This window comes from Sciurus carolinensis, chromosome X (genome assembly GCF_902686445.1).
Source record: "Sciurus carolinensis chromosome X, mSciCar1.2, whole genome shotgun sequence".
NCBI classification, from domain to species: Eukaryota; Metazoa; Chordata; class Mammalia; order Rodentia; family Sciuridae; genus Sciurus; species Sciurus carolinensis.
Genome location: NC_062232.1, coordinates 54,275,481 through 54,298,627, shown reverse-complemented (window position 1 = coordinate 54,298,627; position 23,147 = coordinate 54,275,481). Strand labels below are relative to the sequence as shown.

Sequence of the window (23,147 nt, the reverse complement as noted above, 5' to 3'; positions counted from 1 at the left end):
GTAATCCCTGCATTCAGGAGGCTGAGACAGGAGGATTGCAAGTTCAAAGTCAGCCTCAGCAATTTAGCCACACCCCAAGCAACTTACCAAGACCCTGTCTCAAAATAAAATATAAAAAGGACTGGGATGTAGCTCAGTAGTAGAGGGCCCCTCTGGGTTCAATCCCCAGTAACACACACACACACATGATGGCAGAGCCCACGTGACCTGATCACCTCTCAAAGATCCCACTGTTGCACTGGGGGTTAAATTTCCAACACATGAACTTTGGTGAACACATTCAAGCCATAGCAATTTTCTTTGCTTTTCTGTGCATAAATGATTATATTTGGCCACTTGCTTTTTTTCACACAAAATGTTTTTGAGGTCTATCCTTAGTGATAAAACTAGTTCATTTCCTTTAACTGCTGTATTCTATTTCATTTAGTGAATATTCTGCATTTTATTAAGTGATTCCCTAAATAATTATTATTAATTATTATTTGCAGTACTGGGGGTGGAGCCCAGGGCCTCACACATGCTAAGCAAGTGCTCTGTGAGTGAATTACACTTGCAGCCTCTTCCCTAAAGAAATTTCACTTTTAAAATTGTGGCAAGAGGGCTTCTAAATTTCTTACACTGCCTTACATTCCTGTGTCACTGAGCACACTAGTGCAAAGAGTCCACCAGGAGTAAGAAAAAAATGTCATTTTACATGCAAATGCAGAAATGTCTGGTCCCCCAGATTATCATCCTGAGAGTCTAGATTCACAGTATTGTTCAGTGTTCTGTGATGATGGGATTATTCTATATCTATGCCATCCAAGAAATTAGCCTGTAGCCGCACATGGCCATTGAACATTTAAAATGTGACCAATGCAACTGAGGAGTTGGATTTCATTTAATTTAAATTTGGCCACTTGTGGCTTGTGGCACCCATATTGGATGGTACAAGACACAGGCATATGGTAATGAAAGCTATAATCATTTATATTACAAGTTACATTGTTGGAGCTCTAAGGAAATTGTGTCCACCCTCTGAAGGTCAATGGGTAATGCTGAAATCTTGTTTTTAATCTCTTATGTGCCATTCTTTTAAGGTTAATCTCCTTGTTCTTGGCCTCTGGATAGGTTAAAAGATGCATTATCAAGCCGGGCACAGTGGCACATGCCTGTAATCCAGCTACTTGGGAGGCTGAGGCAGGTGAATCATAAGTTTGAGGCCAGCCTTAGCAACTCAGTGAGACCCTGACTCAAAATATAAAAGGATCGTGCATGTATCTAGTATATGTGAGGCCCTAGGTTCAATTCCCAGTACCCTCTCCCTGCAAAAAGATGAATTATCACATTGAAAAGACAAGGTTTTTAGAAAGCCTATCTTTCTGGAAAATAACTAAAACAATGTAGAAATTCATCCCAACATCCTCACTTGACATGTATTAAACTAAAATCCTCCATGAACCATTTCACTTGCCCACTGAAAGCTTTGAAGATGACAGAGTTATACATAAAGTCAACATAAAAGTACAAACATCTTACAAAAATGGTCTTGACTGAGTCAGCATTGTTCAGTTAGTTGGGTGGTGTGTCACAAATGGGGTTTAGACCCAGAGAGAACTGATGTACTTTCTTGTTTTCCATAAATGCCTGTGGGGCTCCCTGAATCCCCATCCAGATCTCCTTTATCACCAGAAGGTTCCTGGCTGTTTCATATAGCCTGCAAAATCTATAGCTCACATAGATAGGCATGTGGTTACGCAATTAGTTCCTGGAGTCGGCTCCAGAATGTCCAGATGTAGTGTCCAGTTGATCTTTCCTGGCAGTATCAGGCAGATATGACAGCACATGTGGGCTGAAGAAATACACAGCCTGCCCCTGGGAATAAGAGGGAGAGACTCAAAGGCACTCTCAATACAACAAATACACTCTCAATACAGACAAAAATAAAAGGACATAAAAATATGCTAGCTATGCCTGTCATAAAAATCCATTACAAGCTACTTTTTTTCATATGGGCCTTCATATATGAAAGTATACCTATCCTCTTGTCTTTCCCTTCCCCCTCCCATTTCCTGTTCTTTTATGTTTACTTTCTCTGATCTCTGCTTAGTCCTTTTCTCCCTCTGCCTCTGGCAGTTTCCACTGCTGATCCCCTTTCTTCTTTTTCTGGGGCCAGTCTTATAGCATCCTTCAAGAAGATCATGCGCTCTGTTAATCTGTAAGTGATATCAGGCCATTAAGATATAAGTTAAAGAGAAAAGAGGCTTAAAAACAGTCCTGTTTGACTTGGGATTGTGATTTGGTGTACCAGGGACCCTGTACCTACCCTGAGTGTTTTTGCTTTAAACTTTTAAAAAACAAAGTCCCTTCCCCCACTGTAGGAGCAATACATGTTTACTAGAAAATGTATTTCAGAACTTTCTTTTTTCCTTTTAGTGTTGGGGATTAAACCCAGAGTTACTTTACCACTGAGCTACATTCCCAGCCCATTTGATTTTATTTTTATAATTTTAAATTATTTATTTATTTTTCCATGATTTTTATTGGCATATTATAATTGCACATAATGGTGGGTCTTTTCTTTGTGACAGGGTCTCACTAAGTTGCCGAGGCTAGCCTCAAACTCATGATCCTCCTGCCATAGCCTCCCAAGTCACTGGTATTATCGATGTGAACCACCGTGCCTGGCTCAGTATTCTGGTATGTTTCTTTCCGATACTGTTTATTTACCTTCTGAATGGATTAAAAAAACCCAACATCATTGTAATCACATTGTACATACAGTTTTGTTTCCTCCTGATTTAACATATAAACATGTTTTCAAATGATCACAGGACTTCATAAATATAATTTTAGTGCCTGTATAGGATTCTTTTTTAAAAATATTTTTTATTTGTAGATGGACACAATACCTTTATTTTATTTATTTATTTTTATGTGGTGCTGAAGATTGAACCCAGTGTCTCACACATGCTAGGTTAGTATTCTACCACTGAGCCACAACACCAACCCCCATATAGGATTCTTTCAGTTGTATCTACCATACTTAGGTGTTTCTGTATTGTTAGCCATCTATCTTGAAGTGATATTAAAATGAGAATTTGCACAAGCATTAAATATCAAAGATCTTTGTGAAGCTCATGTAGATTGTCCCAGAATGGTAATTGCCTATGCAATCGGAAGGAAATGATAGTTCAATGAAAGCTGTAATTTTTCAATCAATGATAGTTTTCCCCATAAAATTTAAGAGGCTATAATAGCAGTGAATCTTATAGTAATGTCAGGACATCCCTCTCTATGATGGCAACCTGGTGTAGTAGAAAAAAATAATACTTTGGAAATAGACATTCTCTCCTTTATTTCAGTAGATATCAATTGAGTGACTTTTATCCGCTTGGGACTGTTAATACACCAAAAAGGAAAACAAAGTGCTTGTTCTCATGGAGCATGTAGTTCAGGGGAGTTCACAGGTTATCAAACAAGCAATTACACACAACATGCTAAGTGCTACGATTGGGGAAATACTGGGTATCATAGGTATATAAAAGAGGAGATCTCTAAACTACACTTGGGGGATCAAGAAGGCTTTCTGGAGCAAGTGGCATCTAAACTTGGATGTGAAGAATGAACAGGAGGAGTTAGCAAACTGAAAATACGAGAGAGACTAGGGAAGTGTCTTTGTGTTTCAAACAGAGAAAGTAGTAAATGTAAAGACTTATGAACACGAGGGAAACTTTTTTTTCTGATGAGGTCTCACTATGTTGTGCAAACTTCTCTGGAACTCCTGAATTCAGGCTGTCCTCCTGCCTCAATCTCCTGAGTAGCTGCGACTATAGGCATGCACCACCAGGCCCATCAAGAGACTTTTATCTGAAAGATGTATTTATTTTGTTTTCATTCTTAAAGGTAATTGTAGTTTAACATCGAATTCCAGGTTGACAGTACTTTTCTTCCCAAGAATTTAGAGATGGTTTCCCATGGTCTTCTAGTTTCCATAGTTCCTGAGATGACTATGCAATGTTGTTCTCTGGATGCTTTCAGGATTTTCTCTGTATTGTTGGTTCTCAGCAGATTAGTTATGAAACCAGTTAGGTACAGTTTTCTTCATATTTATTCTGTTTGAGCTTTGCAGAGCTTGAATCTATAAATGTATGTCTTTTGCCGAATTTGAGAAGTGTTCAATCATAATTGCTTCAAAGAATGTTTTCACCCATTTACTCTCCTCCTTTTGGGATTGCAATCACATGTATTTTAGACCTGTGGTGTTATCCTACAGGTGTGAAAAGCTAAGTCCATAATTTTTTCCCATCCTTTCTTTATCTTCTTCAGATTTGACATTTTTATTACTGTAACATTTTTTGTGGTATCTAGTAAACCCAGGGTTTCACACATATTTACCAAGTGCTCTGCCACTGATCTTCATCCCCAGACCTTTTTGTTTTGTTTTGAGAGAGGGTCTTGCTAAATCGCTGAAATTGGCCTTGAGCTTTCTATCTGATCCTCCTGCCTCAGCCTCCTGAATCACTTGGATTATAGGCATGTGCCACTGTACCTTTAAGTTCTCTGAATTCTCTGTTATTTCATTGTGGTATTAAGTCCATCCAGTTAATTTCTCCTTTCAGATATTATATTTTCATTTCTAGAATTTCCTTTTAGTTCTTTTTCACATTTTCTGTTGAAGGTTCATTTTTCTTCATTTATCACCAGGGCATTTTCTCTCCTCATTAAACATCATCACCTCGAGGTTGGCCTTCATTGTCTTTTCCCTTGAGAACAGGTCACATTTTCCTGATTCTTCATGGATTAATTTTACAGGGGTTCCTGGACATTGTGCATGCTATGTTGTGGGACTCCTGGATTTTGTTATGTGCTCTGAACAGTATGAATATGTTGGTTTCAGCAGTTCATCAGCTTGGTTAGATTCAAAATGTACTCTACCTTGCCTGCACTGAGTGGCACCTCAGTCTTAATGGAAATTGCTTTGAATCTACTCTATGTGTTCATGGTTCAGGATATACCTTGAAAAGAATTTATACAGATAATTTAGAACTCCTTTTCTCATTGAGCTATATCCTCAGCTCTTTTTTTTTTTTATTTTGAGACAGGGTCTCACTAAGTTTCTTAGAGCCTCACTAAGCTCCTGAGGCTGGACTCGAACTTGTGAGCCTCTTTCCTCAGCCTCCTGAGTCACTGGGATTACAGGCATGCACCTGACCTCAGAGTCTCTCCTTTCTGAGGTTTCCCCTTATTTTCGCACTGTGGTTGTCCCATACTCTGTCCTCTGGTTCTTCGGGTTAAAAAATTGGTTTCTAAAAGGAGTTTTGGTAGTCTGGTCAGTGATTGCAGCCTGTCCTCAGGCTAAAGTAAAAAATGGGAAACTTACCCCATGCTGATCCCTTACTTCAAATTCCAGTTGCCCTCTGGAAATCTTCCTTTTGTTATTTCTTTGGAGTCATCAGGTAGTTTGCATGTTGGTGGGTATGTGCTTTTCCAGGGTTTCCAGGTGTTAACTATTGAGAATTCTTGTCTTCATACTTAGAATAGAAAGTGTGAGAGATTCTTAGATGAACTTACTTCATATTTGGGGTGTGGATATCATAGACCTCAACTGCTTTCTTTTCCATCTTAATGTTTATATCAGCATTGAGTCTCCTCTTGCTTCAGAGAAAAAAAGTCTAATTTGTCTACTTTTCCCTATCACCTCCTGATTGTAGCAGTATCTATAATTTACGTGTACATTCATTCATTGATCTAACAAACATGTATTAAACCAGGCACTGTGCTAGGTGTTAGGAATAAAAAAATGAGCAAAATAAGCCAGGCATTGAGTGGTGACTTGTGCCTGTAATCCCAGTGACTCAGAAGGCTGAGGCAGGAGGATCACAAATTCCAAGCCAACCTGGGCAAATTAGCAAGACCATGTCTCAACTAACAAGAACAAAAATTTTAAAAATGAAAAATAAATAAATAAAAAGGCCGGGGCTGAGAATGTAGCTAGTATTAGAGTACTTTCCTAGTATGCTTACGGCCCTGAGTTCCATTTCCAGCACCAACAACAAAAGTCAAAGGTCTGGCTTCTTAATCTCCAAAAATTAAATTTTTCTTTTTTTTTCTTTGTGGTGCTAGGGATAGAACCCAGAAACTCACTCTAGCGAGGTAAATATTCTACCACTGAGCTATACCCCCAGTCCCAGTCTAATTTTTCTGCTTCCTCCTCCATTGACTCTGATGACCAATCTCTTCTTTGCCTTCCCATTGTTCTCCTACATCACTGATTTCTCCTTTCATTTTCCAAGTGGAGGATTTCTCAGAGACTATGTCCTTAGCAGTCTCCCACTTCTTCCTCTCTCTCTCCAGCTCTAGAGGTTGAACCCAAGGCCTCTCACATGCTAGGCAACGACTCTAGCACTGCCCTAGCCCATCCTTGGCAGTCTTAATCCTAGCATTTCAACTACTACTTCCATGCCCAAGACTCCCAAATCTATCTTCAGCCTGACCTATCCTCTCAGGTTGAGATTTGCATTTCAGCTAGTAGTCTCTGCCTGGTTGGCCAACAATTTTATTAAACTGTGTGTAGTGAAAATCTAATCCATTGCCTTGCTTCTGAACCCACTTCTCTTCCTGTGTTTCCTATTTCACTTAATTTCTGACACTGAAAACAGAGTTAAATAAGAACTGTGCCCAGGCTTTTGCAAAAGGGATTCTTGCATTGGGTATTGGGTAGGAAGCTTAACTATAGGGAAGGCTCTAAAGACCATTTCAATACTGTGATTTTGTTTTGTTTCCAGCACAGTGCCACTCATTGCCTTGGAGGAGTTCACAATAAAATTGAGGGAAATCAAACGATTGAGTGATACCTGGTCCTGACCTCAAATGCAACAGGAGCCTAGCACCATGCAGCTACTTGGTGGCACAGGCAGAAAGATCAAAATTTCAAAGCCAGTCTCAGCAATTTAGCAATACCCTGTCTCAGAACAACAACAACAACCTAAAAACCACAAGGGATGTAACTCAGTGATAAAGTGTCCCTGGACTCAATCCCCAGTTTTAAAAAAATGCAGTAAGTATTCAGAGAAAGGGGATGGTGTGCACTGAAGTAGTAGTAAGAAAAAACTTCATGGAGAACCAAGCTAAGCTCTTCAAAGTTAGAAGCTGTCTTCTGTTTCATTTCTGTTCACATAGTAGTATTCTCTGCACACTGTAGAAACTCTGTAAAGCTTTTTTTGGGAATTATTTTCTAATATTATTAAATCTTATTGAGTACACAGTGAGCTCATAGTTCTTCGCTAAATGATGTGGGAGTTAACCAAGATTTGATGCAGTCTCTAACCTTTTCTAGTCAATCAGTCAACCAACAAATATTTACTGAGTACCTATTATTTGCTGTGCACAGTGCTAGAAATTATGGAGGATGCAAGAGAAATATAAGTTTTAGTCCCTTTCCTTAGGGAGTTTGCAATATGGTTTGTAAGATGAGACATATATGCACAGAAGGCTAAGAATGTGGGTCAGAGCCAAATGAACATTATAGACAATAAGTGTAAAAATTTTTTTAAGTACAGATTACTGTAGACTAGATGAATATGGTGGCTTTATGGAGGAGATGGAAACTGCATTGGGCTTTGAAGGATGGGCAGAAATAAAATAAGCTTGAAGTTCTCATAGTTGTTAAGGAGACAGAATTCAACAAAAACAGTTTCAGGCTAAAGACCAAACAGAAAAATATCCAGGCAGCAGTAGGCAGTTTATACCAGAATGTTACCAAGCAGTTGTTAGTATCATTCTACCTCTTCCCACAGCAAGCATTTTTACTCTTTCTGTTTTTTTTTCCTAATGTTTTTACCCTCTCTTCCTTGCTTTAGGTGACATATTTTTCTCTGAGAGATATGTTAAAAGCTTGGGCAAAAATCAGACTATCTGGATTCAAATCCCAACTTTGCCATTTATTAGCTGTGTAATTTTGAGCAAGTTACTTAATGTATCTATGCCTTATCAGTATACTGCAGACATAAAAATAGTACCTATGCCCAGGCATGGTGGCACATGCCTATAATCCCAGTAACTTGGGAGATTGAGGCAGAAGGAACACAGTTTAATGCCAGCTTGGGCAATTTAATAATACCCCATCTCAAAATAAAAAATAAAAAGGGCTGTGGAAGTAGTTCAGTAGTAGAGTACCCCTTGGTGCAATCCCCAGTACAGGAAAAAATAGTACCTATGTCATAGGATAGTTTTGAAGATTATTTTTATGTGGTGCTGGGATGGAACCTAGGGCTTCATGCATGCTAGGCAAGTTCTGTACCACTGAGCTATACACTAGCTCCTGTATTGAGGATTTATTGAGTTGAAATATATAAAGTGCTTGAAATAGAGCATGGCACATATTAAGTGTTCAATAAATGTTAGCTTTTATTAAGGGAAGAAGCCTGGCTAATTACAATATTATTATCTTTCCAGGTCTTACTGTCACTAGATAACTAATTATATAATTTATGAATACCTCTGTGGAAGCTGGAGGCCAAACTCATGTCAGCTGATGGCCTATGTCTTTAGCAACCTCCATAAACATGCACAGATACTCATACACTTAGGTCACTCCACTGTTTCCCAGATTGTCCTCACCCCTAGGCAATCCAGAGATACTTTGGTAACATAAATACAATCGCCAACTTAAGTAGACAAGTTGAATGTTTAAAGAGCTTTTCATCAACACAGGGAGGGAACTGACAACTTTCAGACGGGATTTAGCTGAAAGTAGAGACTATCCCCAGGGAGGCGCCAGGTGAAATTAGGGTTAAATGAACTTCAAGAAGGGAAGTCACTAATGGTAAGAGGCAGCTGGATAGGTGTGTGTGGAAAAGGGGGGTCTCCATAGAAAGGCAGCTAAACTCTAGATCCCCTAGAATACAGAATGTATATATATGAATGCTGTTTTTTGTTTTCATTAGTGCATTAACTCTTTTTATACCCAGACAGTAGTTCCAGTCCTCTGCTCCTAATAATACAAACACCCAAATTCCAGGGACTTTTGATTTACCATTTCCTTGGGATAGTCCGAATAGAGTATAGAAAAAATTTCTTGTAGGTATGATTGCATAACACTAATTCAGAGGTTGTGAAATCTCCTTCAGGGAAAAATTTAAGGGCAGGAAGATGGATAGGTGTATGTCTGTGGGCAGGATAACAAACTAAAGAGATCCCATCCAATATAAGAATTCTAAATCTTTATTTCTCATTTTTCCCGCTTCTTGACTCCTTTTGGCATAGAATAAATATGGTCAAGGGAATGCAATAGAAGGGACAACAGACATCAAAGTTCTGATGTCACCTGTTTGCCAAAAGATTTGACTGGCTACTCTGTGTGTGCCTGTGTGTGTGTGTGCTGGGGGGATGAACTGAAGTCTAAAGGATAACTGTGCTTTGGCCAATATCACTTGGTAATTGTGAACTGTGTGCCTCCCTTGAAAAACAAAAAGTGTGTGTGTGTCTGTCTGTCTGTCTGGGGGCAACTGTTAACAGCTGTTATTACCTTATTATTGCAAATGATTTAATTAGCCTACTACCTTTTACTCTTTTCCTTTTTCTACCTTATCAAACCTTTCTCTTAGAGACCAAGGATCAGTTATTTACACCTCATTGTGAATTTAACTTACACAATTCTCCTGAGGCTATTTGATTTTAAGCCTTATCTTTTCACTCACCTATAAATTCAAATTTTTACTTTCTATGAGATCATTCCCTCCAGCTGCTAAACACATTTCAATGTCTACTATCCTTAAAAACAAACAAACAAACAAATCCGTCTTTGACAATGCGTTGCCCTCTAGCTACAACAATCCTTTCTTAGGCAAGCTGCTCAAAAGAATTTCTCTACTAAATGTTTTCATTTCTCCTCAGATTCAGTTCTCAATCCACTATATCTGGGTTCTACTCCCAGGACTCTATTAAAGCTGCTCACATTTAGGTAATTGTCAAACCCAGGGTACATTTCTCAGGGTTTATCTTTTTTGACCTTTCTACTGTAGTAAACAGTTAACCACCTACTTGATCCTTCTGGAAACTTTTCATCCCTTGCCTTCAGATCATTATCATCTCCTAGTTCTCTTTTCTACCTTTCTGACCGCTCTCTTTATAAATGTTTCTTCCTGTGTCTGCCCTTTAATATTTTTGGAAATAGTTTTATCTATTTATTTTTTCTGATTAAAAAAAGAAATATAAGCTTTGGGCTTGATCCCCAGCACCACAGAAACGAAAAAAATAACAGAATATATGTATCCATTGTTAAAAAAAAAAAGTCAGTGATAGAGCACTTGTCTGACAAGTGTAAGACCCTGGGTTTGATCCCTAGTACACACACATACCAAAAGATGGATCCTAGGGTATAGAGGTGTAGCTCAGTGGCAGTGTGCTTGCCTAGCATGTATGAGGCTTTGACTTGATCCAAAGCACAGAAAAAAAAGAGTCATATTCTTTAGAAAATCATAAATAAAAATTAAAAACAAAAATTTCAACTGAGTTCAACCTAAGTATAATATAAATATATAAATATATACACATATATATTATATATAAATATATAAATATATACACACATAATATATATATATATAATATAAGTACACACACACACATACACACACACACATATGGAGCTGGGTGCAGTTGTGCACACCTGTATCCCAGATATTTGGGAGACCAAGACAAGAGGATCGCAAGTTCAAAGCCAACCTTAGCAATTTGATGAAGTCCTGTCTCAAAATGAAAAATTAAAAAGTACTGGGGGTATAGCTCAGTGGTAAAGGGCCCCTGGGTTTAATCTCCAGTACAAAAAATAAAATTACATGTATGGGGGTGGGCATGTAGCTCAGTGGTAGCATGCTTGCCTAGCATGTGCATGGCCCTAGTTTTTAAGCTCTAGCACTATAACCTATATATGTATATATATATATATATATATATATATATATCATATGCATTAATATAAATGGTATCATGCTATAATATTTTTATACCTTTATTTTATTCATTTTCATGTGGTGCTGAAGATTGAACGCAGTGCTTCACATGTGCTATGCAAGTGCTCTACCACTGAGCTACAACCCCAGTCCCCATGCTATATTTTTATCAGCTTTTTTCACTTTTTCACAGACATGATTCCATATCAACAGGCGTAGAACTTTATTTTTGTTGCTGGGGATTGAACCCAGATCCTTGTAATGGTAAGCACCTGCTGTACCACTGAGCTACACTCCTGGCCCTGAACATTATTTTAAATGAATATAGAGGAGAATCTTGAATTTGGCCATTTACATACAAGACTGGGTTTTATGATGGAAGTGACTGAGATGTAATGCCTTGTAAAATAGAAACTACTACCCCTTTATAAGACACGTCATGTCATATAAACAAATTCACAAACTGGGCCTGTAATTCCAGCTACTTAGGGAGGCAGAGGCATGAGGATGACTTGAGTCCAGGAGTTGGAGACCAGCCTGGATCTCAAACCTAGCATAGCAACAACCACTTCACAAATTAGAAGACAATGACTACAGTAATACTGAATAAAATATTTATTCATAAAACCAAGATCCTTCCAGGCATAGTGGCACACACCTGTAATTCCACCTCCTTAGGAGGCTAAGGAAGGAGTATCACAAGTTCAAGGCAGCCTGGTCAACTTAGTGAGAACCCCATTTCAAAAAATAAATATAAAAAGGGCTGAGGATGTAATTCAGTGGTAGAGCACTTGCCTAGCATGCATGAGGCTCTGGGTTCAATCCTTAGTACCACAAAAAAAACAAAACCAAAACCTACCAAGATCCTTATGCTGATATCTTTATGTAATTAGCCATTCATTTTCTCACGATCAATTGTTGGACCTGAAATTTGTGAGTCAAAGATTTTGGTAAATAACATTCATATACTTTTAAACTAAAAAATTACTTAAACATAATAAAAGAAAAATAACTCTCTGCCATCTGAAATTCCTATTCCCTAATTCTGCTCTCCAATGACAACCAGCATTATAAGTTTTCTTTAAGTTAAAAAAATTTTTTTTAAATGTACTGCCAGTCTGTTCCCCAGAAAGATTGTAGGGATTCACACTCTCACCAAAACTGCATGACCTCACCAACTTTTAAACCTTCAGTCCTTCCCTCTTCACATTTTTCTTTTTGTACTATATGCTGACGACTCCCAAGTCTTTATCTCTAACCATGACCGTGCCCTGGAGCTCCAGGCAAGTATTTTCAGCTGTTAAGTGGACATCTTTACCTGGATGTCCTACAAATAAGCCTGATTTATCTAAACTGAACTCAATGTCTTTCCTCCAAAGCTTACTACTCTTTCTGTAGTTCCAATTTTGATTGATAGTACTTCGTTATGTAAGCCAGAAACCTTGGGGTCATTTGCAATTTCTTCCCTATTCCCCACCTCCAAGTAGTAATAATAGCTAAGTTACTAAACACTTAATGACTTGCACATGTAGTATTTTATCTCAAATTATCAAAACAGTCCCAGAGGTAGATTTTAGTCTTAACATTTCCATTTTACAGATGAGGAAAACCGTATAACTTGTTCAAGGTTATACAGCTAGAAAGCAGGAGTTTAGACACAGGCAGCCTCAATTCATGGCATATACTATACACACTATATTATCACCATAATCACCATAGCTAATACACGTCCTATTTTATTTTCAGTCTCTGTCCTATCTTTTCCCTTTTCTCCACTCCCACCATCATCACCTGATTATAACTCTGATTATAACTCTCCATAAGTAGTCACATTCAATTTAAATACATTTTCCATGTTACCTGCAAAATAATCCTTCTAAAACATAAATCTGATCATGTCATTTCCCTGCTCAAGATCCTTTAGTGGCTCCCTATTACCTACCATAAAGACCCAGATCCTTTGCTTAATATTGAGGGATCCCACTCCTTTGTCCATCCCCAGCCGCCCTACCTCTTTAAACACTTTAATCACATAATCCGAACTGGTGATAACTGCCTAAAATTACCTTGCTATTTCTCATCACAAGGACTTTGCATTCCTTCTTCTGCCAGAAATTATCTTTCCCCATTTTCTTTTTTTTTCTTTCCCATTCACTCCTATTTTTTCTTTGTGTCTTTAAAGTCAGATTTTTCTTCCTTCCTCCCTCCCCCCCTCCCTCTCTTTCTCTCCCTCCCTCCCTTGCCCCCCCTTTCTTCCTTTCTTTTTGCAGTCCTAGGGATTGAACCCAGGTTTTCATGTATGCTAGACAAGTCATCTATCACTGAGCATTTTTTTTCATGATAATGGGGACACAGGACACAACCCAGGGACACTTTTCCACTGAGCTACATCCCCAGTCTTTTTTTTTTTTTTAAGTTTTTTTTAGTACCAGAGATTGAACCTAGGGGTGCTCAACCAAGTCACATCCCCAGCCCTTGTTTTTAAATACCTTTATTTTATTTTTATGTGGTGCTAAGGATCAAATCCAATGCCTTGACTGTGCTAGGCAAGTGCTCTACCACTGAGCTACGTCCTCAGCCCTTTTTATATTTTATTTTGAGACAGGACCTCACTAAATTGTTGAGACTGACTTCAAACTTTCAATCCTCCTGCCTTGGCCTCCCCAGTAGCTGGAATTATTGGGGGCCCAGCAGGCCTAGCAACACAGATTTTTTTCCTCCAGAAAACCTTCCCTAATTCCTCCAATTATACATGTCCTCTGTTCTACTTTGACTATTTGCTTATTTTATATTTGTGACATTGTATTAGTTTTGTTTACTTTTCTCCCTTGCTAGAATGTTAAGTCCTTGAGGGCAGGGACTCTTATTTAACTCTACGTCTTTAGTGTTTAGCATGGTGCTTGGCGGGTAAGTAGTTGCTTAGTAGATATCAGCTAAATTGAATTAAAAACTTGATTGTGAAATTGTAGTGCTTTGTGCTTTGTTGAAATTAAGACATCAGTGATATAGGAAATATTTTTTGAGAAGAGAAAGGCAGGTGTAGGGAGGAAGAAAGATGACCTAAATTACTACCTGTCTACCCCTTAATGTGGTAAATTAAATTTCAATATTTTAATAGATTTTCTCATGTAAATGTAAATTCTATCTCCATTATGGGTTGCAAGCAATCTTAAGAGCATTGCCAAGAATGGAGTTCTGCAGAATACAGATAAAAGGTATGAAATAAATTCCATCATATATGCTGAGAATGGGATACTGAGTACACCTGGAATTAGCTTCTATGTGGCAACATGGGGAGGATGAAGATATGCCCAAAAGTGAGGATGAGAAATTATGTTTACTCCATTCTAACTGTTGGCTACTTTCCTGGCAGTACAGTGCTTACTCAGTATTCAATTGTGTGTGGCATGAATTGATATGAATTGAAACTATCAGTGTCACAAGTGACGGGTTTGCATCCTAGGTTCTCGATACTATTATTGGAACCCCACCCTCCAGAGACCATCCTTCTATTTTCGCGGAAAACCCGGACTTATTCAGGTCACGGGGCTTTGGCCTATCACTGTAGGATCCTAGCTTGTGAGGCAGTGCCCATTCCTGATTGATACACGGTATGAGACAATTTGTTGGGTCGAGGAGTGAGGATTGGCGGAGCCTGTCTGTGGTGCTTCGCAGGGTATTGGATGGTACGTACTAGAGATGCAGGTTCCGGGGCAGCCACAAACGCCACCCGGAAGCCTGAATGAGGCCTTCTCCGTACAGGACGTGCAGCCGTCAGCGTGACCGCTATTCAGGGCGCAGGGCGCAGGGCCCGTGGCTGGGGTGCTGTGCGCGTGCGCGTGCGCGGCGCCGCTGTCTGTAGGTTGGCTGGTTATTTTGCAAACGGGAGGGGCCGTGCGCGCTCCTTCCTCTGGCCTCTGTCCCCCACCCCCCCTTCCCCGGTCCCAGTCTCTCCTTCGGAAAGATGTCGGACACGGCAGTAGCTGACACTAGGCGCCTTAACTCGAAGCCACAAGACCTGACTGATGCTTATGGGCCGCCAAGTAACTTCCTGGAGATCGACATCTTTAATCCACAGACGGTGGGCGTGGGCCGTGCGCGCTTCACCACCTATGAGGTTCGCATGCGGGTGAGTCACGGGGTGAGGGAGACAGCTGAGGAAGGACGGGGCGGGGGCGGGGTGGAGGCTGCTATGGGGACAACTAAAGGTGGAGAAGACGCTTGAAGAGGTCATTTGAGGGTTAGGGGCTTAGTAGGTTTGGAGAGAGATCTGCAGACTCGGTTGTGGCCCGAGGATACAGGAAACTCCTCAGGGGGACATCGGACCGGGATGAGGAAAAACAAATATCCACGAGGAAGAAGTGAAGCATGGCTGGATAGAGTGGGGAAGATGGAAAAAGATTAGAGTGAGGAATTCAAGTAGATAGGAATCGTGACTGACAGAAGGAAGGACAAGGAGGGTGGAAAAGGGCTGGGGGATGGAAAGCCAAGGCGTTATATCGCTGGGTCCCATAACTAAACTAGGTTGTGGGAAAACAGTCTGAAGAGGGAGGGCAGGAGGCTGGGCTTCTTCCTAATGAGGTCTCTCTGGGATGATGGGACTAAGCAAAGCCTTGGATTAAAGGGGAAATAGACTCCAGGAAGGGCATACAGTGGGCTTGTGGAGGCAGAAATAGAGTCTCCTTGAGACTGAGTACTTCTCTGACTTGTCTAGGATTAACATCTGAAAGAGAGAAATGTTTTATGCTTAAGTTTTCTCAGGTGCCACATGCTGAGTCTCACCGTGAACCTGGCCCTGCACTGGGATTGGTGGATTGTCTGTTGCTGCTCTCATCCTGTGCTGATCCTTTAGATTTGAAGTATTCAGAATGTTTGCTTCAATATTTGTTGGCTCTCATTTGGGTTCTCTTTGTATGAATGACTGTTTGTCTTTTCTGTCGTGTATTAACCTTTTGGATTCTGACCTTGGTCTGTAGTTGCCTTAATACATGACATTTCAGGACTACCCCAGAAGTGACTTCTTCCAATGTGCACTACAGAGGACTTTATTCTCTAGTTCTTAGTCCACAGTGCAAGGCTGGAATGTGCAGATAGAGTATATGGTTTGAAGTTTTCCCTCCCCACCCCAGTTGAAGTGGTTATAGGTGAAAAAGTCCAAGAACCATTTTCTAATTTTCCTTATATTTTCTTCTCAGTCTAGAGAGCCAGAGTATTCTCTATGGATAGCATCCTCCTAAAACAGCATTGAAAGACCTGAAAGTATGATGCTTTCATTTTTCAGTGAATGAATTGAATGAGAAAGTATGGCCTCCTACCCGGACTTTGAAATCTCATTGAGAAATGATCTTCAAATTCCAAGTTGGCACAGTCCAAACTGAAGAAAGAAATGTAAATTGCAAAGCATGAGAAACATCAGTCTTATAAATTTATATAGATAAGATTTTTTGGGGGGTACTGGGAATTGATCCCAGGGGCACTTAACCACTGAGCCATATCCCCAACCATTTTTTTTTTTTGCAGTGCTGGGGATTGAACCCAGGACCTTGTGCTTGCGAGGCAAGCACTCTACCAACTGAGCTACATCCCCAGCCCCAATCCCCAACCATTTTAATTTATTTTTTATTTTGGAACAGGGTCTCACTAAGTTGTTTAGGGCCTCGCTAAGTTGCTGAGGCTGACATTGAACTCGTGATCCTCCTGCCTCAACCATCTGATTTGGGATTACAGTCATACGCCACCATGCCCAACTAGATATGAACTAGTTGAAATAATCTCTTTTGGGAAGAATGAAATTTAGGTCCTTCAAAACATGATAAAAGCAGGGAACTATTAGTTGGTAGAGAAAATAATTACCTGAGGGAGCTGGACTTGTTCAGTATAAAGACTGCTGTGGGATTTTGGAGACATTGCCTTGATATATTATCTAAGAGCTTAAGAGGTATGGATGAAATAGCTGTCTGCTTAGGTGTTCTAATAACAGAGGCTGTTCATCTAATGCCTACTATGTTCCAGACCCTGAACTAGTTTTAGTTTCAACCTTAATCCTTAAAAAACCCTGTGTGTCGCACATACCTGTAATCCCAGTGACTTTGGAGGCTGAGGTAGGATCACAAATTTGGCAACTAAGTGGAACCCTATCTCAAAAAAGGGGGCTGGAATATAGCTCAGTGGTAGAGCACCTCTAGATTCTATTCCCAATACCACACACACACACAAACACATAGCACCCATTTTATAAGTGGGAAAGTTATAAAACACCCATTTTACAAATGGGAAACTAAGGTGGCATGCAGTTTAAGTGTCTTCCCTAAGTTCAAATAAATATAATTAATATGGCTGGGATTTGAGCCCATGTAGAAACCCATGCTTTTTCCATTACACTTTAGTCTCTTTGGCAAGACTTATTTGGAAACCTTTCATGTGTAAAATTTTTCTGCTCACAAACCTTATCATCAGTGTCCATTCCACAGTTGGTTTTTCTGGTACTAGAGATTGAACCCATGGGGCTCTTCACCACTGAGCTACATTCCCAGTCCTTTTTACTTTTTTTTTTCTTTTTCCTTTTTATTTTTATTTTGAGATAGGATCTTGCTAAATTATTGAGGGCATCCATAAACTGCTGAGGCTGGTCTTGAACTTGTGATCTTCCAAGTTGTTGGGTTAAAAGGCAGGTGTCATCATGCCCAACCCTTCCAGTTTCTAGTTGTATAATAATGATAGAATTGATGGTGGCTCCTTGTTCTGTGAGTGTGAATTAATATTGTATTGTTCATGTTAGTTTGTATGAGCTTTTTTTTTGTAGTACTGGAGATTGAACCCACAGGTGCTCTAGTACTGAGCTACCTCCCTGGTCCCTTTTTAATTTTATTTTGAGACAGAGTCTTCTCACTAAGCTGCTGAGACATTCCTCAAACTTGTGGTTCTCTGCCTTGACCTCCTAAGTTGCTGGAGTTACAGGCATGTGCCACAATGACCAGCTGGATGTTTCTATTGAACTCCTCTTTTCAAAAAATTAGATAAGATCATTTGTTTTTACTTATTTTTATTTTGTTTTATGGTGCTGGGGATTGAACCCTGGCCTCATGCTTGCTAATAAATACATGCTCTACCACTGCCTTCTACCTCCAACCAATCCCACATAATAAATGTTGCTGAAGCTATTCTCTTTCATTTTGTTTAGGAAGGAATCCTTCCCCCAATGGGGGGTCTTGGGGGCTTTCATGGTAGCCTCTCATGATACGTATGGAACATCTTAAATATTAGTTGTCCTGTGGACTTGAACTTTGCTTCTTTTTCTCCTTTCCCTTGGTTTTGTGTTGGTCAGAGCCAAAGGACTCTCAATATCCTATAGTACACAATCCTGCCTCCCTCATATAATTTGTAGGTTGGAGCTGAGGGACTATCCTAGTATGTAGTAACCTCTTCCTTAGATGGGTAGGTGTTGAAATGAAAGGGCATTATTGTCACTGTCCTGTGGGGGTAGGGAAATAATAATTTTTTTTTTGTGAGTCAAAGGAGGAAGTCCAGAAAATGGTAGTGGTTTGTGTGACTGTGCCTTGGAAGAATCTATTCAGCTTTTTTTAAATTTGGTCCTTTGTTGGCTTGTATTAAAGCCTACTAGTAAAGGTCCTACTGTTTGGGGAATCACAGTATTTCTAAAGAACTCTGGTGGAAATATAGAATCACATAATACTAATGGGCCTTTTCTCTTACAGGACTCTGATAATTTTTCCTATAAGGGTTTATTTTGAATAGTTAATACATGTACATGGTACAAAATTCAAAAGGTATATTGTAAACACTAAGTCTTTCTCCCTCCTCTGCTCTCCAGAAATTCCCCTTTCTGAAGAAACCATTTTTCAGTTTCTCATTTATTCTTTTTTTTGGTACTGGGGATTGAACCCAGGGATGCTTAACCACTGAGCAACACCCCCAGCCCTTTTTATATTTTATTTTGAGACAGGGTCTTGCTAAGTTGCTAAGACTGGCCTTGAACTTGAGATCCTCCTGCCTCAGGCTCCCGAGCCACTGGGATTACAGGTGTGCGCCACCATACCCCACTCATTTGTTCTTTTAAAGAATGGTTTGGATGAGGAAATATTACTTTACATGTTTCTCACTCCATTTTAACCCATTGACATTCCTTGAACCTTGAAGATGTTGAGCAGAGTTGTAATTTATGTCAGTTGGCTAGTTATTTGACTTTCAATGACTTATATAAAACTTGGATCCTGAAAAGGTGATTTCCAGACTTGAGGACTACAAAGCTTGTTATAGTAAGGACAGTGTAACTCACCAGTAGAGATGGGAGATGGTCTTTTCTTGCACATAGGTAGTGGTGGAGAAAGGAAATAACTAGTTCGTTTCATTATCCATTCACTGATCCTGAATTGACTGGCAGGAAATCTGGTCAAGAGTAATAATGTGTTTGCCTTTTTTTTTTTTTTTTTTGTACTGGAGATTGAACCTGGGTTATTTAACCACTGAGCCAAATCCCCTGCCCACTTTTGGACAGGGTCTCACTAACTTGCTTATGGCCTCTCTAAGTTGCTGAGTCTGGCTTTGAACTTGTGATCATCCTACCTCAGCTTTCCTAGTTGCTGGGATTATAGGCACGCACCACCATGCTGGACTTGTGGTTGAATGTTTCTATTTAGAACTTGTAGATTGGAGGGAAGATCAGTTGTTTTGTTTGTCAGGGGTTTCTGTTGCCACTAGAGCCTGGGGAATCTTTGTAATGGTTAAGATGTGGGAATGAGCTAGTTTATGCCAGTTAGCAAGTTATGGTAAGCCATCTTATGTAATGGCTATTTATTCTGCATTTCCTAGGCAAGGAGATGATAAATAGATACACAGGGTCTCTATTAATCAATTGAGTATTTATCAAGTAACTTTCATTTTGGAAGATGCAGAAGTATCCGTGATTCCTGATGAGCTCATGATTTTTAGGTAGACAAGACAAACATGATTTATAAAATAGTATGTCAGGTGACACTTAAGTGTAAATATCAGAAATGTCAGAAGAATACAGAGGGGAGAGATGCCAATATATTCATCTGTTATTGCTGGGAAAGATTTCCTGGATATTGCGAAGGTTAAGGTAGGACTTATAGAATGGAAAAGATTTGAATGGGAAAGGTGGAAGGAGGCATAACTTGCAGGTGCTTATCTCTTTACAGAAAGCTTCAATACATTTTTAAATGGAAAATATAATATGTGCACATGATAAATTTTACAATGAACAATGCTTTTTCTACCCATTCCATTTTTCTGTTACTCTCAAAGCCAATCACTATTACCAGTATATTTTCATAAAATTTGAGTTAATATAAATACACACATATATATCTCTTTTTAAACATAGAGACAAGCCCCCCCATACCTTGATTTTACCACTTAGTATTTTTCCATACTGGCACATAGATCTTTCACGTTCTTTTTTTGGTTGTATAGTATTGCACTGTACTGGTATACCATGATTTTTTAATCAGTTACCTGTTGATGGACATTTGTTATTATAAATAATAAAATGCAGTGAAAACTTATATTTACATATGACTGCAAGTCTATTTATAGGATAAATTCTAAACAACAGTGATTTTTTCATTTTAATTTTAGTGTTCTTTGCATAGGGCCTCAGGCATGTTAGGTACCAGCAAACTACACCCCAGTACCAGCAAAGAACTTCTGATTACCAATTGTGACATGGTTGTATGTGGTAAGGGTTGGTATTCACCTGGTGTTGGTTTGAAGGTTTATAGGTCCATGGTCCATAGGAGATTTCTTAATTGGAACCTGTCCAGTGATTCTGATGGTAGCCACCTATTTATCTTCTCTTTTTCATTCTTCCATCCCTGTAGACAAACCTACCTATCTTCAAGCTGAAAGAGTCCTGTGTACGGAGGCGCTACAGTGACTTTGAGTGGCTGAAAAATGAGCTGGAGCGCGATAGTAAGGTATGGCCCATTCCCTGTTTGGTACTTTCAAAGAAGATATACATAGGCTGAAAGGGCATAAGCACAGTCTGTAAAATCTTGAAGGGAATGGAGATATTGAATACACTTTTATCTACCAAATCTCAATATTTTTGGGCTGGAGATACCCTTTGAAACTTACAGAAGGTAAGTTTAGGATAATTTTAGTTTTTTTAATGTTTATTTTTTGGTACTGCGAATTAAGCCCAGAGAAAGTTTACCACTGAGCTACAGCCCCAGCCCTTTTTATCTTATATTTTGAGACAAGGGCTTGCTATGTTGCTTAGGGCCTCGCTGAATTGCTGAGGCTGACCTTGGACTTGTAATGCTCCTGCCTCAGCTTCCTAAGTTGCTGGAATTACAGGTATGCACCATTGTGCCTGGCTAGGACAATTAAAAAAATATTACTCCAGTTAGTGGCTAGTAAGTTGTATAACTTAACCCCTGTAGGTACTAAAAATGTAAAATATAGTGTCAGGAAAGGCCTAGCTAAATTCTTGAATGGTGGTGGATTGTTAAGGAAAGTGAGGAGTACTTGGACTTTATCTCCTTTATTTTGAGATAGAAAAATCATCTTCCCACAAAAAGAGTCAGATCAATATGAGCCATTCTGACTGTCCTTATAGTCTTAGCTTTTGAAAGTTGCTAGACTTGGGACAGGATGGACCCTATGCCTAATAAAAGATGAGGTACACAGGGTCTGGGGATGTAGTTCAGTGGTAGAGCACTTGCCTAGCATCCTCAAGGCCCTGAGTTGGATCCCTAGTACCGCAAAAAGAGAGAGAGAGAGAGAGAGAGAGAGAGAGAGAGAGAGAGAGAAAGAAAGAGAAAGGGGGGGAGAAAGAAAGAATATGAAGACATGAGGTATACAGTGCTTTACCATCACATTTGCTCTCTTTCCTTTTCCCATGGGGCTGACATTTTGCATCTGCCTGCAGATTGTAGTACCACCACTGCCTGGGAAAGCCTTGAAGCGGCAGCTCCCTTTCCGAGGAGATGAAGGAATCTTTGAGGAATCTTTCATTGAAGAAAGGAGGCAGGGCCTCGAACAGTTCATTAACAAGTAAGCCCCATTCACTACTTTTGCATCCTGGTCTTTCTGTTTTGTCTACCTCATCTTTTTGTAATAACTTATATAATGTGGTGCTGATTATGTGGTATACTGACTGGACAGTGAAATTCTGTTCCTTTGAGCAGAATTCTGGTTCTCTATTTCAGGACCTGAAAGAGCACTGCATGTTAATGATTATATGTAGGAATTTCTGTACCTTGCCCTTCTATCTCCCTTCCCCTCTATAGTATTAGGGTTGAGGCAGTGCCCTACTGCTGTATTACAGTAGTTCAAACCTTAGTGCTGACCTTGCCCTTCCTCCCCTGTCTACACTCCCACCCCTATGCTAATATTCTCTGATTTCAAATATTACTGATAACCATCTTGGTCTCTTTATAGAATTGCTGGGCACCCACTGGCTCAGAACGAACGCTGCCTACACATGTTCCTACAGGAGGAGGCAATTGACAGGAACTACGTCCCAGGGAAGGTGCGCCAGTAGGAGTCCCTCTCACCACTTGCCCTCTACTTTCCTGCTGAAATGACATTGGTTTTTACACTAAGCCTCTCTCTCTCTCTCTTTGATCTGAAGTTGGCTGCCCATGCCCTGGTCTGATAGACTGTCTGGCATTGTGCCCCTTGGTACCTGACTACACCATGTGGGTCCTCTGCTAGGATTCTTATCTCTGAGGAGAAGTGGGAAACCACAGGCAGATGCCCTTTGGTTGGTGGGGGGTGGGTGGGAGGGGGGTTGGACTGGAAGGCAAGTTCTTGGGCATTTACCTGTGCCAGAAGGCTAACCTTGGGGGGAGGGGGGCTTGTACTGGTGAGGCACTTGGATACATACTGATGCTGCAAGTCCAGGGGATTTTTCTTATTCTTAGGTTTAACCAGGAATTCTGAGCAGGGAAAAACCCTGCCTTTCCTACCTGCATGAACTTTTTCCTTTTTGGGAAAGTGGTAGAGACCCAAAAGCTTTCCTTGTTTTCTCTAGGCCTGCTCCCAGTTTTCTCAATAGTTTCTTTTGTTACTTTCTCTCTCCCTTGTTGCTTTTCATGGCAGTAATCCTCTTAGAGTCTAAGCAGTCTGTTGTATGGAACAAGGTGTGTGGGTTTTTTTGGCCCATCATCATGGCTGCTGCAGAGTCAGAAGAAAGCCATAGGGCAGTAGGGGAGCTCCTATTGCCTA

General features: G+C 39.9%; 1 protein-coding gene across 1 annotated transcript; it reads left to right on the top strand.

The window, feature by feature from the left end:
• Positions 1-14,734: 14,734 nt before the first annotated feature.
• Positions 14,735-22,685, top strand: Snx12 (sorting nexin 12). The gene is made up of 4 exons (XM_047535831.1): positions 14,735-15,063; positions 20,795-20,890; positions 21,847-21,971; positions 22,359-22,685. Exons 1-4 carry the CDS (start codon positions 14,899-14,901, stop codon positions 22,459-22,461), a joined length of 489 nt encoding a protein of 162 aa, XP_047391787.1. The 5' UTR covers positions 14,735-14,898; the 3' UTR covers positions 22,462-22,685.
• The last annotated feature ends 462 nt before the right edge of the window (positions 22,686-23,147 follow it).